At 20.2% G+C, this 18,375-nt stretch overlaps 1 protein-coding gene across 12 annotated transcripts in view; it reads left to right on the top strand.

Annotated features, from left to right (window-relative positions):
• LOC122512628 (potassium voltage-gated channel subfamily H member 6) overlaps positions 1–18,375 on the top strand; it is a 240,637-nt gene that overhangs the window by 209,644 nt on the left and 12,618 nt on the right. For 11 of the 12 annotated variants that reach the window (XM_043628562.1, XM_043628566.1, XM_043628559.1 and 8 more), the window contains 8 exons: positions 3,646–3,800; positions 5,312–5,432; positions 5,674–5,794; positions 6,351–6,660; positions 9,601–9,937; positions 10,565–10,749; positions 13,637–13,764; positions 17,692–17,787. In XM_043628562.1, the coding sequence (XP_043484497.1) occupies positions 3,646–3,800; positions 5,312–5,432; positions 5,674–5,794; positions 6,351–6,660; positions 9,601–9,937; positions 10,565–10,749; positions 13,637–13,764; positions 17,692–17,787 (1,453 nt within the window). The remainder of the gene's footprint in view (positions 1–3,645; positions 3,801–5,311; positions 5,433–5,673; positions 5,795–6,350; positions 6,661–9,600; positions 9,938–10,564; positions 10,750–13,636; positions 13,765–17,691; positions 17,788–18,375) is intronic. The other variant, XM_043628564.1, reaches the window with a different exon arrangement.

The raw sequence follows: 18,375 nt of genomic DNA, 5'->3' as shown, positions 1-18,375 counted from the left end.
ATTGAAAATTTGAAAGCAAAAATTTATAATAAAAATTATTTACTTACAGTAAATTCAATTCTTTATTGGTAAATGAAAATTAATTTCAAATATAATTATATAATAATTTGTTTCGTAATAAAAAAATAGGGGCGAAATTTTTATTTTTCATATTTAAATTTTTTTTTTTTTTTTTTTGAGTAAAAATTTCCATAAAAATATTTTTTTGCCTTTGAAATAAAAATTAAACGAAAATTAAAATAAAAACAAAAATAAAATTTATTTATTTAAAATTGATTAATTAATTAAAATTTAAAATTAAAAAATTTCCTTTGAAATTTACAGTTAAATTTTAAATTCGTAAAAATAGGGAAAATATTTTTTGCCCAATGGAGTTTTTGAAAAAATTTTCAGAAATAGTAATTATTTTTTATTTTTTTTTTTTTTAATAAAAAAGAGAGGAAAATTTCTTTATTTTCCCATTTATTCGATAAGAAATAAATTTGTTTCCATTCTTACAATATTCTTTCTAAAAAAATAAAAAAAAAATTCGTTTGTTTATAGAAATAAAAAAATTTAGAAAATAAAAATTCGTTTATGGAAATAAAAAAATTTATAAAGAAAAATTTATTTATTTTCGTTCGTTTATAGAAATAAAAAAATTTAGAAAATAAAAATTCGTTTATGGAAATAAAAAAATTTAGAAAGAAAAATTTATTTATTTTCGTTCGTTTATAGAAATAAAAAAAATTTGTTTCTTCCATTCGTAAAATGGAAACAGTTAAAAAAATAAATTAATAAACAATAATTGAAATTTAGTAATTTTATTTTGATGAAAAAAATTATCTTTTAATTTTTGCAATAAATTATAAATTCGTAAACTGGAAAAAGTTAATAAAAAAATAAATTAATAAACGAACGGATTAAAATTTAGGAATTTTTTTATTAAATTCTTCAATTTCTGACAATTTATAGTCAATTTACATTAGAAAGAAAAATCATTCGCTGTCAAAAAATTAAAATTGGGTCAAAAAAAAGAATTTAAAAGGGAAAAAAACAAAATTTTTGTCAAGTTGGCCATAAAATTGTTATTAAATAAATGAATATTACCGAAATCTATTGTTATAATTATTTAACGAAAAGTTGAAAATTAAAAGAGATATTTTTTTTCCGAAAAATATTTTTTTTATTCGAAAACTATTTTTTTTTTGTTCGAAAAATATTTTTTTATTTATTTTTTTTGTTCGAAAAAAATTTTTTTATTCGAAAATAATTTTTTTATTTGAAAAGTATTTTTTTAAATACAAAAAAAATTTTTTTTCTCGCCGAAAAAACTCTTTTTTATTATTCACAGTTTTGAACACATGCACAAATGAATAATTTTCGAATATACTTTTTAAAAACACCGACACGAAAAATTCTCACGCAAAATGTAGAAAATAAATTTTTACGCGTTCTTTTTTTTTATTATAATAATAAGCAAGCTTTTAAAAATAATTTTTTTTTTTTTTTTTTTTTTTATTTTGTTGAACATTCGTTCAGTTGAGAGTATAAAGTTTCCTTAATTTTTATTTGCAAAGCTATTGTTTTATAAAACTATTTATTTATAAATAATAATATACCAGATCTGCAGTAAAAATTAAATATTTTTTTTTTGCCAAGTAAATTCCAATATTAATTCTATTTTTTATTTTTTTAATTTTCGAGACTGCTCTCTTCTTCTCATTATTTTGTATTTTTCTATAAAAAATTTATGTATTTCTAATTTTTATTTCACCATTTTTTTTCTTTTTTTTCAATCTCAAATTTTTTTTTATTTTCTCAAATAAATTTTTCATATTTTTTTATTGCTTTCTCTCTCTTTCTTTCTTTCTATCGCTTTGTCTTTCCTTCATCTCTCTGGTAACATTTTTTCAACAAAATTTTCATAAATACATTTTTAGTATTTTTTTTTTCGTATTTTTTTGTATTTATAATAATTTTTTAAAATATTTTTTTCTTGTATTTTTTTAAATTTCTTTTTAATATTGTTTTTGTATTTTTTTTTGTATTTAAACAATTTTTTTCGGTATTTTTTTTCTATTTAAAATTTTTGTTTAGTATTCTTTTCAAAAACTTTGTTTTCGCAATTTTTTTCTAAAAATCTTTTTTTTTTTTTTTTTTTTTTTTTTGTATTTTAACTCAATTTTTTTTCTTTCGTATTTTTTTGTATTTAAAAAGATTTTTTGTAATTTTCACAAATTTCGTTTCGTATATTTTTGTACTTTAAAGAAACACTTTTTTTCTTTTGTATTTTTTTTTTTTTGTATTTTGAGAATATAATTTTTTTTCCGTAATTATTTTTACATTGAAGTAATAGGCGACTGATTGATGGAAATATTTTGTTAGTCATTTGCATGATAGTGTCATAGTGATTGCGAGTATTAAATTTTTTTTTCAGTTAGATTAGTAAAATAATTTTTTCTTTTTTTATTTTAATTTAATTTAATTATTTATTTTTTTATTTTTGAAAATTGTGCTTTTTAAGGTGTCATTATTTTTTTGAAAATAAAAAAGTGGAAATAATCGAATTTAAATAAAAAGAAGAATTAAAATTCTCAATGAAAATTATTTAATAATAGTAATTTTTTTTTTATTTTTGAAAGTAAAATATTTTTCGTAGAATATTTTTCTCTGAAAATATTTTCCTTTCAAAATATTTTCCACTAAAAACATTTTTCTCTCAAGATATTATTCTCTGAAAATATTTTTTGTAAAAAATTTTTCTCTCAAAATATTTTTCGTAAAAAGTTTTTCTCTCAAAATATTTTTCGTAAAATATTTTTCGTAAAATATTTTTCGTAAAATATTTTTCTCTCAAAATATTTTTCACTCAAAACATTATTTTTTCCTTCAAAAAAAAGGAAATATTTCCACTTTTTTCACTAATTTAGAAAAATGGTGACAACTTTTTTTTTATATTTATGATAAATATTCGAGAAAAAAGAAGATAAACTATAAAAATAATTTTTATAGTTTCGTAAAATCAAAAAACGAATTTTATTCCGAATTTAGAAAAATAGAATTTTATTTCAATATTTTTCTCTCATAATCTCGAATTATAATCTCGAATATTTATTTTTCTTTTCTAAAATAAATGCCATTGATAAATTAATTTATTAACTTAATTTAATTTGCTAATATTTATTTATTCATTTATTTATTTATTTATTTATTTATTTATTTATTTATTTTATTCCTTACAGGAATATTTTTTATACAAAATTAGGAAAAAGTCAATTTTTACTCAAATTTTATGCTTGATAAGAGAAAAATAATTTCCTTTCGTCCTCCGTAGATGATAAATTCAGAATTGCAATGAAAACGTGTTTAATTTATTAATTTTTGTTTTCTTTTTTCTTTTTTTGGAAAATATAATTATTTTTATTCATTTTTATTATTTATTTATTTAAAAAATAAATAAATATAAATGAGAAAAATTTGTGAAATGAAAATTAATTAATTAATTAATTAATTGGCGTCTTTAATTGCAAATCTGAATGTTTATGGAAAAGAGAAGGAAAATCTGTACAATAATCAGGATAAAAAGCTTTTTTTTACATATACAATATAGAAGAGTGAACTTGGAGGGAAAAAAAGAGAAGAAATAATAATGGATTTTTACAGACAACAACTCTGATTGGACTTTTGAAAACTGCTCGACTTTTGAGATTAGTCAGGGTTGCGAGGAAAATCGATAGATATAGTGAATATGGAGCCGCTGTCCTGCTTTTGCTAATGGCCACTTTTGCCCTCATCGCTCATTGGATGGCCTGCATTTGGTATGAAAATTGTTTTCTTTCTCTTTTTATTTTTTCAAATTGTTTTTTTTTTGTTTTTTTTTTTGCCTTTTTTGTATTTTTTTCCATTTTTTTTCTTTTCTTTTTCCATTTTTTTTCAATTTTTTGTCAATTTCTTTCCTTTTTCCATTTTTTTTCAATTTTTTGTCAATTTCTTTCCTTTTTTCTCCTTTTTTCCATTTTTTTTCAATTTTTCGTTAATTTTTTTTTCTTTTTTCTCCTTTTTTCCATTTTTTTCAATTTTTTTTCCATTTTTCTCCATTTTTTCCATTCTTTGGACATTTCATTTCTTTTTCTCCTTTTTTCCATATTTTTATTCTTTTATTTTCTTTTTTCACTTTTTTTTCACATTTTTTTTCTTTTCTTTCCTTTTTTCGATTTTTTCGCATTTTCTTTGCTTTTTTCCATTTTTTATTCTTTTCTTTATTTTTTCCAACTTTCGTCCATTTCTTTCCTTTTTTTCCATATTTTTGTTCTTTTATTTCTTTTTCACCCTTTTTTCCATTTTTTTTCCTTTTTTCTTTTCTTTTTCGTTTTGAACATTTTTCGTCAATTTCTTTCCTTTTTTCCATTTTTTTCAATTTTTCGTTAATTTTTTTTCCTTTTTTCTCCTTTTTTCCATTTTTTAAAAATTTTTTTCCATTTTTCTCCATTTTTTCCATTCTTTGGACATTTCATTTCTTTTTCTCCTATTTTCCATATTTTTATTCTTTTATTTCCTTTTTTCACTTTTTTTACATTTTTTTTTCTTTTCTTTCCTTTTTTCGATTTTTTTTCATTTTCTTTCCTTTCTTTCCATTTTTTATTCTTTTCATTCCTTTTTTTCCATATTTTTGTTCTTTTATTTCTTTTTCACCCTTTTTTCCATTTTTTCCTTTTTTTTTCCTTTTTTTTTTATTTTTTTTCCTTTTTTTACACGTTTTTCCATTATTCCTCCTTTTCTACCCTTTTTCTCCTTTTTTTCTATTTTTTTAATCATTTCTTTCCTTTTTTCTCCTTTTTTTCCCTTTTTACCAGATTTTTCTTCTTTTATTTCCTTTATTCCCTTTTTTTTACATTTTTTTTCCTTTTTTTAAATTTTTTATCTCTTTCTGTAGATTTTCCTTCGTTTTTCCATATTTTTGTTCTTTTATTTCCTTTTTTCTCTTTTTTCCATTTTTTCCCCCCTTTTTTACGTTTTTTTTTTCCTTTTTCCATTTTTATTCCTATTTGTCTATTACTCAGAAAATTTTTATTAAAAGAAAATATAATTTTCTCATTTTAGAATCGAACATTTTTATTTCTTCTCAAATTTGCCTGCGGGGCTTTAAAATTTCCCATTTTAAAAATTAATGATAAAAAATGTTTTTTCAAACAATAAAAAATTTTATCTATTATAATGAAAGTAATTAGAAAAGTTTCTTGAATTTTTTTTTTTTTTTTATTTCTCAAATTATAATGAAGAAAATCTTTTTTGCTCGTTTTTCTAATTTTTCTCGATTCCTTTATTCAAGGTACGCGATTGGCAACGCTGAGCGACCGTCTTTAAAAAGCAAAGTTGGCTGGTTGGATATTTTAGCGAATGACACTCATCAATTTTATAATCATAATAACACTGGTGGACCCAGTATAAAGGTAAATTTTCTCCTAAAAAAAAGACAAAATTAGTTTTCAAAAGCAAAAAAAGAAATTTGTAAACAAATTTTACAAATTGTTTTCAGAAGAAAATTTTTGTTTTCTTTTTTTTTGGTTTTATTTATTACAATTTTTTTTTTTTTTTTTTTTTTTTATTTATTACAAAGTTAAGTTATTAATTATAATAATTTTTAGAGGACGATTTTAAAAAGTTGTATTTAAAAAAATAAATATTTTTCAGAGTCGATACATCACCGCCTTGTACTTCACGTTCAGTAGTTTAACATCTGTGGGTTTTGGGAATGTTGCCCCTAACACAGACGCCGAGAAAATTTTTACCATCATCGTCATGTTAATAGGATGTAAGTAAATTTCTTTTTTCAAAATTAATAAATTTTATCCAATTTGAAATAATTTTTTTTCCAATTCGAATTTCGATCGAAATATTTCTGTTTCGAAAAATTCGAACTACGAAAAAATTATTTTCAATTGAATAAAATTCATTAAATAAAGAAAATAATTTTGATTCGATCCGAAATATTTGTGATTCAAAAAATTCTATCTACAAAAAATTTATTTCCAATTGAATAAAAATTTATTGTCTAAATACAAAAAATAATTTTGATTCGATTGAAATATTTCTGATCCGAAAAATTCTATCTACAAAAAATTTATTTCCAATTGAATAAAAATTTATTGTCTAAATAAAGAAAATAATTTTGATTCGATCTGAAATATTTGTGATTCGAAAAATTCTATCTACAAAAAATTTATTTCCAATTGAATAAAAATTTATTGTCTAAATAAAGAAAATATGTTTGCTTCTATGGAAATATTTATTTTGAAATTATTGTTAAATAATTTATTTTTAATATGAGTTTTGATGAATTTATTTATTTTTTTCTTGTTCCTTTGTAGCTCTAATGTATGCCAGTATTTTTGGCAACGTTTCGGCAATAATTCAAAGGCTCTACAGCGGAACTGCGCGCTATCACACACAAATGCTGAGGGTTCGCGAATTCATCAGATTTCATCAAATTCCAAATCCACTTCGTCAACGGCTCGAGGAATATTTCCAGCACGCGTGGACCTATACAAACGGAATCGACATGAACAGTGTATTGAAAGGATTTCCAGAGTGCCTTCAGGCTGACATCTGCCTTCATCTTAACAGAAATCTGCTGAATAATTGCAAAGCATTCGAGGGAGCGAGTCCAGGATGCTTGCGGTATTTTTTTTTTTTTTTTTATTTCTTCATTTAGTCTTTTTTTACTAATTTACTCTTTTTTTATTTATTTACTCCATTTTTTACTTTATTTACTCTTTTTTTTATTTATCTACCCTTTTTTTACTCATTTACTCTTTTTTTTACTCATTTACTCTTTTTTTTACTTTATTTACTCCTTTTTATTTATTTACTCTTTTTTTATTTATTTACTAAACTAGCCAAATTATCTTGTAAACAATTTCAAGTCATTTTAATTTAAGTAATTTTTAAAGAAATGCTTATTTTTTTAGACAATTTCCTATCTATTTTTAATTCGCTAATTTTCGAAAAATTTCCAAAAAATCAAATATTTAAACAAATTTTTATACAATTCTTCACAATAATTCAATTACTTTCACTAATAATAAAATTATTCATAAAAATTCGAATTTTTCGAAAAAAAAATTTTTGATTAAATTCTAAGCATGAATTTCAATTATTTTCATAAATAATAAAACTCATCGAAGAATTTCAATTATTTTTAATACTATTTTCAATTAATTAATCGAGAAATTCAATTATTTTCACAAATAAAGTTTTCCACAAGAATTCAATTTGTATTTAAAATAAAATTTTCATATAATATTTATTATGCACAAAAAAATTAATTATTTAAAACAATGTTTAGAAAATTCTTATGAAGAATTCAATTACTTTTCAAAGATAATAAAATTTTTCACAGAAATTCAATTCTTTTTAAAACATTTCAATAAATTTTTCCGCAATAATTCAATTATTTTCAAAAATAATAAAATTCTTCTCTGTAATTCAATTATTTTTTTAAATTTTAATAAAATTTTTTCTAACAATCCAAATTATTTACACAAATAATTTTTTGAATGAATAAAATTCTTCTGAGGAATTCAATTATTTTCATAATTTAATTCTAAATTTAAAAAATTTTTTTTTTAATTTTCCTCGAAAAAATTCAATTTTTTTCAAAATTATTCAAATATACTTTCTTCAAAAAAAATTCAATTATTTTCATAGATATTAAAATTCTTGGCAGGAATTAAAGAATTAAATTTCAAAATATTTGATAAAATTCTTTAGATGAATTCAAGTAAATTGGTAAAATTTTTTTTTCATTTGAAAAATTTTTTACTAAAATTTTATCTATATAAGAATTAAATTCCTTTAGATTCCAAAATTGTAGTAAAATTAATCGCAGAAATTCAATTATTTAAAATATTTTATTCCAAAGTCTTTAAAAGAATTAAATTTTTGAAAAATTTTAATAAAATTCTTTATAAGAATTCAAATTATTTTTAAATTATTCTTCGCAAAAATTCAATTATTTTCAATATAAATAATACAATTCTTCGTAAGTATTCAATTATTTTCTAAAAATAATTTGAATTCTTCAGAGGATTTCAATTATTTTTGAAAATTTTAAAGAAAATTCTTAACAACTATTCAATTATTTTCGCAATAAATAATAAAATTCATCGCAGGATTTCAATTATTTTTAATATAATTTTACAGGAATTGCTCAAAAACTTTAATAATTATTTTTAAAAAATTAATTTTAATTCCTCAAAAAAATCAATTATTTAAAAAAAATATTTTTTTTCAATATTTTTTGGAAGAATTGAATTATTATTTTCAAAAAAAAAAATTAATAAAAGTGTTCGAAAGAAATTAATTGTTTTAAATAGGTACAATTTCAATTAAATTTTTTGGAAATAATTAAATTGTTTTTTTTTTAATTTTAATAAAATTTTTGTAAAACATTTTATTATTTACGCAAATAATTTTTCGAAAGAATTCAATTATTAAAGATAAATATAAGAAAATTACTCCTGGAAATTCAATTATTTTGAGGTATTTTAATAAAATTCTTTTCAAAATTCAATTATTTTCATAAATAACAATATTCATCCTACAATAATTCAATTATTTTTAAAAGTAATAAATTTCTTCTTGGAAATTCCATTATTTTAAAAAATTCTAATAAATCGTTCGCAAGAATTCAATTATTTTCAAAAAAAAAATTTAATAAAATTTCCCACAGACATTCAAACCCTTTTTTTACTTATTTTCGTTTTTTTATTTTTTTAGTCTTTTTTTTACTTATTTTACTCTTTTTTATATTTTTTTACTTTATTTACTCTTTTTTTTATTTATTTAGTCTTTTTTTATATATTTTGTCTTTTTTTATTTATTTTGTTTTTTTTTAATTTTTTTAGTCATTTTTACTTATTTTACACTTTTTTTTATTTTTTTACTTTATTTACTCTTTTTTTAATTTTTTTAGTCTTTTTTTTAAAATTTAGTCTCGTTTAATTATTTTCCTTCTTGTTTATTTATTTAGTATTTATTCTTTTTCAATAATTTACTTTCTTCTTTATTTATTCGCTTCTTTTTTTTATTTACTTTCTTTTTTTTCCTTTAAAGTAAGGAAATTTTATCCAAAGTATTAAAAAAAGTATGAAAATCTTCCTTTAATTTTTTTTTAGCTTTTTTGTAATTAAATAAAATATAGAAAATTAAATAAAAAATAGAAAATTGAATAAAATATAGAAAATTGAATAAAATATAGAAAATTGAATAAAATATAGAAAATTGAATTAAAAATAGAAAATAAAATACAAAATAGAATAAAAAAAGTGAATAAAAAATAGAAAATTGAATAAAAAAAGAAAATTGAATAAAAAAATAAAATTGAATAAAAAATTGAAAATTGAATAAAAAATAGAAAATTGAATAAAAAAATAGAAAATTGAATAAAAAATAGAAAATTGAATAAAAAATAGAAAATTGAATAAAATATAAAAATTTGAATGAAAAATAGAAATTTGAATGAAAAATAGAAAATTGAATGAAAAACTAGAAAATAGAATAAAATATTTAATACATATTTCTTTATTAATAGTATTTCTTATTTTCTTTTTTTTGCAGAGCATTGTCGCTGAAATTTAAAACAACTCACGCGCCTCCAGGCGACACTTTAGTTCACCGCGGTGATGTATTAACGTCACTGTATTTTATATCAAGGGGAAGTATCGAGATTCTAAAGGACGATATTGTAATGGCAATATTGAGTAAGGACGATATTTTCGGCGAGAATCCCTGCCTCTATCCCACCGTTGGAAAATCGTCGTGCAACGTGAGGGCGCTCACCTATTGCGATCTTCATAAAATTCACAGGGACGATCTCCTCGACGTCCTCGCTCTCTATCCAGAATTTTCCAGTTACTTCAGTCGAAATCTCGAGATTACTTTCAACATGAGAGACGTTAGTCGAAACTATTAAATTCAATTGAAATTTAAATTCAATTCAATTCAATTCAATTCAATTCATTTAACAACTAAATTAAATTTAATTCAAACTAAATTCAATTCAATTCAATTCAATTGCAATTAAAATTCAATTCAATTCAATTAACAACTAAATTCAATTCCAACTAAATTCAATTTAATTCAAACTAAATTCAATTCAATTCAATTAACAACTAAATTCAATTCCAACTAAATTCAATTTAATTCAAACTAAATTCAATTCAATTCAATTCAATTGTAATTAAAATTCAATTCAATTCAATTAACAACTAAATTTAATTTAATTCAATTAAAACTAAATTTAATTAAATTAAATTAAAACTAAATTCAATTATTGACAATTTCTTTTCGATTTCAGAGAAAATTATGCTTTTTTATTTATTTTTTTCGCAAGTGTTAGTTTTTCTAAAGAAAAAAAAGAGCGAAAAGTAAAAATCGTAGATTGTTTGTAATTTACGTTTACTTTTAGAGTTCTTTTCTTTAAAAGTGACAAATATTTGAATTTATTAGTAATAATTATTGTTTATTTGTATTTGAAAATGAGTTGGAAATGTGTTGACAGAGGGAAATTGATTTTTCACAGGAGGAGCAAGCGGGCGTCGATCCAATATCGGCGAGATTTCCAGTTAGCACTCCAACTGACGTCGAATTCGATGCCAGAAGATACGCCTTCCGTCCACCAAGATATCGCCGAGGACCCGGTGTCCCCGGTACCAATCTTATTCCTACGGGTCGACAAGATTCTTTAAACGAGGACCAAGACGATTAGTAAGACATTTTTTCTGAATAGATATTAAATTATTACTATTATTATTATTGTTATTAATAAAATTTTTCATTTTAAAATACCGATTACAATTTTAGATAAATTTCACATTCAAAATTTTAAAAAATTCTCTTATTATATCAATTGCGAAAAATTTTTGAAAATAATAATCCAAAATATTAAATTATCTACCTACATAATTAAATATTTTGGATTTTATTATTTTCAAAAAATTTTCGCAAGAATTCAATTATTATTCTCATAAATAATAACTTTCATTGGAAGAAATCAATTATTTTCAAGACGATTTTAATTAAATTTCGCAATAAAATACAATTATTTTTAAAATTATTAATTACACTGGATTATTTTCAAGCAATATTGATAAAATTCTTTGGATATAAAATTCTTCAGAAAAATTCAATTATTTTCATAAATTACAAAATTCTTCAGAGAAATTCAATTATTTTCGAATAAATATTTATTATTTTAAAAAATTTCAATGAAATTCTTCTGAAACAATGAAAATAGTTTTGAAAATTGTAATAGATTCTCTCCAAAAAATTCAATTATTTAACAAAACTTATTTAAATTCAATTATTTTCATAAATAATAAAATTCTTCGCATGGATTTCAATTATTTTGACAATTATTATTTTTTGCTGATATTTAATTATTTTTAAAGAATTTTCATAAAACTGACTGCAAAAATTCAATTATTTTCGAAAATAAGAAAATTCTTCTGGGGAATTCAACTATTTTTAAGAAGTTTATTAAAATGCTTTGTAAAAATACAATTACTTTTTTAAAAATTTTAATAAAATACTCTAAAAGAGTTCAATTATTTTCTATATCGACTATTTGAATAAAAATTTTACAAAAGAAGTCAATTAGGTATTACAAAAAAATTTTAATAAAATTCATCACAAGAATTTCAATTATTTTCACAAATAATAAAATTTGTCATTGAAATTCAATTATTTTCGAAAACTTTGATAAAATTTTTCGAAATAATTCAATTATTTTTATAAATTGTAAACTTCTTCGCAAGAATTCAAAAATTTTCTAAAAGAAAAACTTTTAATAAAATTCTTTGAAAAATGAATTTGAAAAAAATTTGTTTATTTTCAAAAATTCTGATTTTCTGATTCTGATTTTGATCTTCCGAGGAATTCAATTATTTTCGTGAATAAATAACATTCATCAAAGGGATTAAATTATTTTCATAAATAATAAAATTCTTCGGAGGAATTCAATTATTTTTTTTAACAATTTAAAAAAAATTTCTCGAAAAAATACAATTATTTTTTAAAATATTAATTAAATTCAATTATTTTCAACATTTTTGACAAAATTTTTTCAAAAAAAATTGATTTTTTTCCAAAATTTTGATAAAATTCCTCGGGGGAATTCAGTTATTTTGGTATAAAATTTTATGATTGAATCCAAATAATTTTCAAAGTTTTTAATAAAATGTTTTCAAAATATTCAATTATTTTCAAAAATTATGAAAAAATTCTTCGAAACAATTCAATTATTCTCAAAAATTTTAATATAATATTTAAGCACAAATTCTATTATTTTCCAAAAATTGAGTCAAATTCTTTGCAAGTTTTCAATTATTTTCATATTTTATAATATTTTTTTTGCTGAAATTCAATTATTTTCATAAATAATAAAATTCTCTGCAGGAATTCAATTATTTTTATAAATATATATATATGTATCAAAAATTTCGTCAGGAATTCAATTATTTATAATAATGAAATTCTGCCAAACAATTAAAATTGTAACAAAATTTTCTCCAAGAAATTCAATTATTTTTATAAATAATACAATTTTTCGCAAGAATTCAATTATTTTCAAAACTTTTAAATTTTAATAAAATTCTTAGCAAGAATTCAAATTATATTCGAAAATAATAAAATTCTTCGAAACAATTTAATTATTTTCGTAAATAATAAAATTCTCGTCAAAAATTCAATTATTTTCAAAACTTTTCATAAAATTCTTAGCAAGAATTCAATTATTTTCAAAAATAATAAAATTCTTCGGAGGAATTGAATTCTTTTAAAAAAATTTATTAAAATGCTTTCGGAAGAATTCAATAATTTTTAAAAATTTTAATAAATTACTCGAGTTCAATTTTTTTTTTTATTCACTATTTGTATAAAATTTTCTTAAATAAATCAATTATTTTTATAAATATTAAAATTATTTGCTGATATTCAGTTAATTTCAAAATCGAGTAATTTTAATAAAATTTTTCAGAAATAATTTTCAGAAATAATAAAAATTCTTCAGAAGAATTTCAATTATTTTTATAAATAATATTAAAAGTTTTCGCTGAAATTCAATTATTATTTTCAAAATCCATCAATTTTAATAAAATTTTTCACAACATAATTACAATTATTTTCAGAAATAATAAAACTTTTCGTTGCAATTCAAATTATTTTTTTAAATTTTGATAAAACTCTTCGAAATAATTCAATTATTATGATAAATAATAAAATATTTCAAAAAAATTGAATCATTTTTATAGATAATGAAATTTCTCGAAAAAATTCAATTATTTTGGTAAATTGTAAAATTCTTTAAATGAATTCAATTATTTTTTAATTGTGTGCTATATACTTTGCAGGAATTTATGAATTTTAAAATTGAAAACATTTAAAATAAAAAATTATTTTAAAAATAAGTATTAAATTTCATTTTTTATAAATTTTTTGTTAATGAAGTTTAAGGTTTATAAAATTTAAACATTTTAAAGTTTAAAATATTACAACGATTATTAATATTGAAGATAGATAAAATATTGTTATTATTATTATTATTATTGGATTTTTTATTTAGAAATACCAATTAATTGTCGATTTTTGTTTTTAGCGATAAGGGCAGCAGCGGTCACGGAATTTTGGAATTTAACACCGACAAAGCCGGGCAGGACGTGACGCCGTTAAATCTCGAATTTGACGAGCCAAAGCAAAGAAGTTCGACATTCAACTCAATAACTGGTATGTGAATTAACTAATGAAAAAGCAAAGAAAGAAAGAAAAAGAGACAGAAGAACACTTTTCGAATTAAGTTTTCCCCAATTAATGAGGGACTGCTTATATTAAATTCCAGCTTTTATCTTTTATAAAAACTTCCAAATATTCTATTATAATACTCTCTCATGTCTGAGGAATGTTGTTCTTTGCACGAGTTTTTTTAGATTTTTAACTATTTCCTCATATATCATCATTTTGTAGAAAACATTTACATGTATATATTTTGTATTACTTATATTTACATATTCCATATACATGTTAATTAATTATATACATTACATACCTATATCAATTTTAATATTATCGTTAGACTTTTTTTTCTTTTTTTTTATCCCACGTTCTGTTGTTCAAAATACAAAACCTACTAATCCCTTTTTTCGTAAGGTCGAGCATTTTACTAATAAACAAATAAAATAAAAAAAAATACGAAGGTCGCATTTTTCGAAAATGAGTCGAAAAAGTCGCATTTTTTAAAAATAGTCAAGAAAAGAGTAAAAAAAAGTCGCAGTTTTCGAAAATGGTTGAAAAAAAAATTCTTCGACAAAATTCAATTCTTTTCAAAAATTTTATTAAAATTCATTGCAAAATTTCAATTATTTTCAAAAGTAATAAAACTCTTCGCAGAAATTCAATTATGTTCAAAAATTTTTAACAATTCTCGTCAAAATTTCAATTATCTTTAGAAATATTAAAATTCTTCCCCGAAATTCAATTATTTTCAAAAAAACTAAAAAAAAGGTTAACATCTCAATTATCTTTATAAATAAAATAATAGCAAAATTCTTCGACAAAATTCAATTATTTTCAAAAATTTAAATAAAATCCATTGCAAAAATTCAATTATTTACAAAAAATCTAAAAAAAAAAATGGTCAACATCTCAATTATCTTTATAAATAAATAGCAAAATTCTTCGACAAAATTCAATTATTTTCAAAAATTTTATTAAAATTCATTGCAAAATTTCAATTATTTTCAAAAGTAATAAAATTCTTTTTAGGAGAATTCAATTATTTTCAAAAATTTTTAACAATTCTCGTCAAAATTTCAATTATCGTTAGAAATATTAAAATTCTTCCCCGAAATTCAATTATTTTCAAAAAATCTAAAAAAAAGGTCAACATCTCAATTATCTTTATAAATAAATAGCAAAATTCTTCGACAAAATTCAATTATTTTCAAAAGTTGTATTAAAATTCATTGCAAAATTTCAATTATTTTCAAAAGTAATAAAATTCTTTTTAGGAGAATTCAATTATTTTCAAAAATTTTTAACAATTCTCGTCAAAATTTCAATTATCGTTAGAAATATTAAAATTCTTCCCCGAAATTCAATTATTTTCAAAAAATCTAAAAAAAAAAATGGTCAACATCTCAATTATCTTTATAAATAAATAGCAAAATTCTTCGACAAAATTCAATTATTTTCAAAAATTTTATTAAAATTCATTGCAAAATTTCAATTATTTTCAAAAGTAATAACATTCTTTTTAGGAGAATTCAATTATTTTCAAAAATTTTTAACAATTCTCGTCAAAATTTCAATTATCTTTAGAAATATTAAAATTCTTTCCCGAAATTCAATTATTTTCAAAAAATCTAAAAAAAAAAATGGTCAACATCCCAATTATCTTTATAAATAAATAGCAAAATTCTTCGACAAAATTCAATTATTTTCAAAAATTTTAATAAAATCCATTGCAAAAATTCAATTATTTACAAAAAATCTAAAAAAAAATGGTCAACATCTCAATTATCTTTATAAATAAATAGCAAAATTCTTCGACAAAATTCAATTATTTTCAAAAATTTTATTAAAATTCATTGCAAAATTTCAATTATTTTCAAAAGTAATAATATTCTTTTTAGGAGAATTCAATTATTTTCAATAGAATTTTTAATCAAATTCCTCGACAAAATTCTTAAAAATTTTATTAATATTCGTCCAAAGAATTTAATTATTTAAAAATTTGTTGATAAAATTCTTAATAGGAATTGAATTCCAAGAAACATTCAATTATTCAATAAATTATTTATTTGCATTTCATTTGTATTTAAATAATTGAATTCTGGTAGAATTTTCTCATAAACATTTGATTTAAAAATAGATTTCAGTTAAAATCTTAAGATTATAATAATTGAATTCTTTCGAAGAATTTCATTAAAATTTTTAAAATAATTGAATTTTATCGAGACAATTTTTTTAATATTGTAAAAAGTAATTAAATTTCTACTAAAAAAAATTTTATCAAAACTTTTTAAAATGTTTGAATTTCTGCTAAAAATTCTGATATTTTTTTGAAAATAATTGAATTCTTGCGAAGAATTTTTTATTAAGACTTTTTGAAAATAATTGAATCTCTGCAAAGATTTTTATTATTTTACAAAAAATAATTAAATTCTTGCGAAGAATTTTATTAAAATTTTTAAAAATAATTTAATTCCTGTTAATTTTTTTTACAAGAATTATAATTATTTTTGAAAAATTTTATTAATAAAATTCTTCGCAAGAATTCAATTATTTGTTATCATAAATAATAAAATTCAATGCAGAATTTCAATTATTCATTTCATTTTATTTATTTTATTTATTTTTAATACAATTTTAATCGAATTTTGTCGAAAAATGGATAATTATTCTTAAAAATTTTATTAAAATTCGTTGATAGAATTCAATTATTTGCAAAATTTGTTGATAACAATTTTTTATCGGAATTGAATTTTAAGAAACGTTCAATTATTCAATAAATTATTTATTTGCATTTTTGCATTTAAATTTGTATTTAAATAATTGAATTCCAGTAGAATTTTCTAATAAAAATTGATTTTCATAAAAAATGAATTTCAGTTCAACTTTTAGATAATAGAATATTAAATGCAATAGAGGGGGAATTTTAAAAAATAATTGAATTTTGTAATTAATTTTTTTTGAAAAAGTTTAATTGAATTTTTTTTAATATTATTTTTAGTTTCTATTTTCTAATATATTTATTTAATTAAAGAATTTACGAATAATTGAAATTTCGTGTTAAATTGAATATTCCAAAGAAATGAATTTGGAAATTGTCAAAGAACTTTTTCGAAAATTATTAAAAATTCTCGATATAAAGAAGAATTTTAGATAAAAATTGTTAAAAATAATAATTGAATTGATAATGATTTGAAATATTATAAATTATTTTTATTAATAATTGTTATTAATTATTATTAATTATTATTAATTATTATTAATTATTATTAATTATTATTAATTATTATTAATTATTATTAATTATTATTAATTATTATTAATTATTATTAATTATTATTAATTATTATTAATTATTATAAAAACATGAAGAAATCGATGACTTCGAGTCGAAGACTCGGAGTTATCGATTTCTTCATGTTTTATAGTTATGAAAAATTTTGTCAGTTGGTCCGTGAATGGTCCGTAATTTTTAATTTTTGCTCCGTAAAGTCTGTATTTTTAAATACTTTCACTGCTTCGAGGTCTGGACTTTTTTTTCCTCTTTTCTCGACTATTTTCGAAAACTATAATTTTTTGACGCTTTTTTCGACTATTTTCAAAAACTGCGACAGTTTTTGATTGTTTTCTTGACTATTTTCGAAAAATACGATTTTTTTCACTTCGTTCTCGACTATTTTTGAAAAAATGACTTTTGTTTGAATAAAATAAAAAGGTCACGGCCTTTTTATTTTTTTTTTTTATTTATTTATTCACCTTACGGAAAAATAATTTGATTACTGGGTTTTTAATATTCAGACGGCAGTATTCATTTGAAAATTTCAGTCCCAATGATATCCCAAGTGCGAGAGTTTATTTTGTATTTTTTTCCTGTGGGAGTTTTCGAGTCCCCGTTTGTTGACAAATTGAAACCTGGTTGTTCAGGCATGCTAACCCATCTCAAGCGCAGCATTCCGGACCTCCGACAGCACAAGATTCATCTGCAGCCGTTGACGAGCCACGACTACTTGGCCAAACAGAGTGAGTACTGGTTATTAATGCAAAAAAAAAAAAAGAAGTTAGAAAATGAGAGATCCAATTTCCTTGCATGAAAAGTAGAGAGGCCACAAGAATACAACAGCACTCGTAAACGGTGATCAGTTAATAATTAATTTACTGTAGGCTTTTCCAAACATTTGCGTATTTTCATTTTTCTGTTCATTTTAATTATTTCTTCATTTATAACAGGCCTCGGATAGTCGACGACTTTTTCCACTCTTTTCTCAACTATTTTCTCTAATATTCATGAAAAATATGAATTTTTGACTCTTTTCTTGACTATTTTTGAAAAATGTGACTGTCTCCATTTTTATCACTCTTTTCTCGACAATTTTCGAAAAATCCGATTGTTTCGACTTTTTTTCGACTATTTTCGATATATACGATTTTTTTTTACTTTTTTTGCGATTAAATTTCGAAAAATACGATTTTTTTACTCTTCTCTTGATTATTTTCGTTAATTCGAAATATTTTCGATCCGAGGCCTGATATTGTCAACTTTTCATTTGTTTTCTGTTAATTTTCAAAAAAAAAAAAATTCGTGTGTTAAATTTTCCATTTTTCTATTAT

The sequence above is a fragment of the Leptopilina heterotoma genome, unplaced genomic scaffold (assembly GCF_015476425.1).
Source record: "Leptopilina heterotoma isolate Lh14 unplaced genomic scaffold, ASM1547642v1 Lhet_123, whole genome shotgun sequence".
Lineage (NCBI taxonomy): Eukaryota > Metazoa > Arthropoda > Insecta > Hymenoptera > Figitidae > Leptopilina > Leptopilina heterotoma.
The sequence above is the reverse complement of the archived record's forward strand: the minus strand, read 5'-3'. Positions and strand labels throughout refer to the sequence as shown.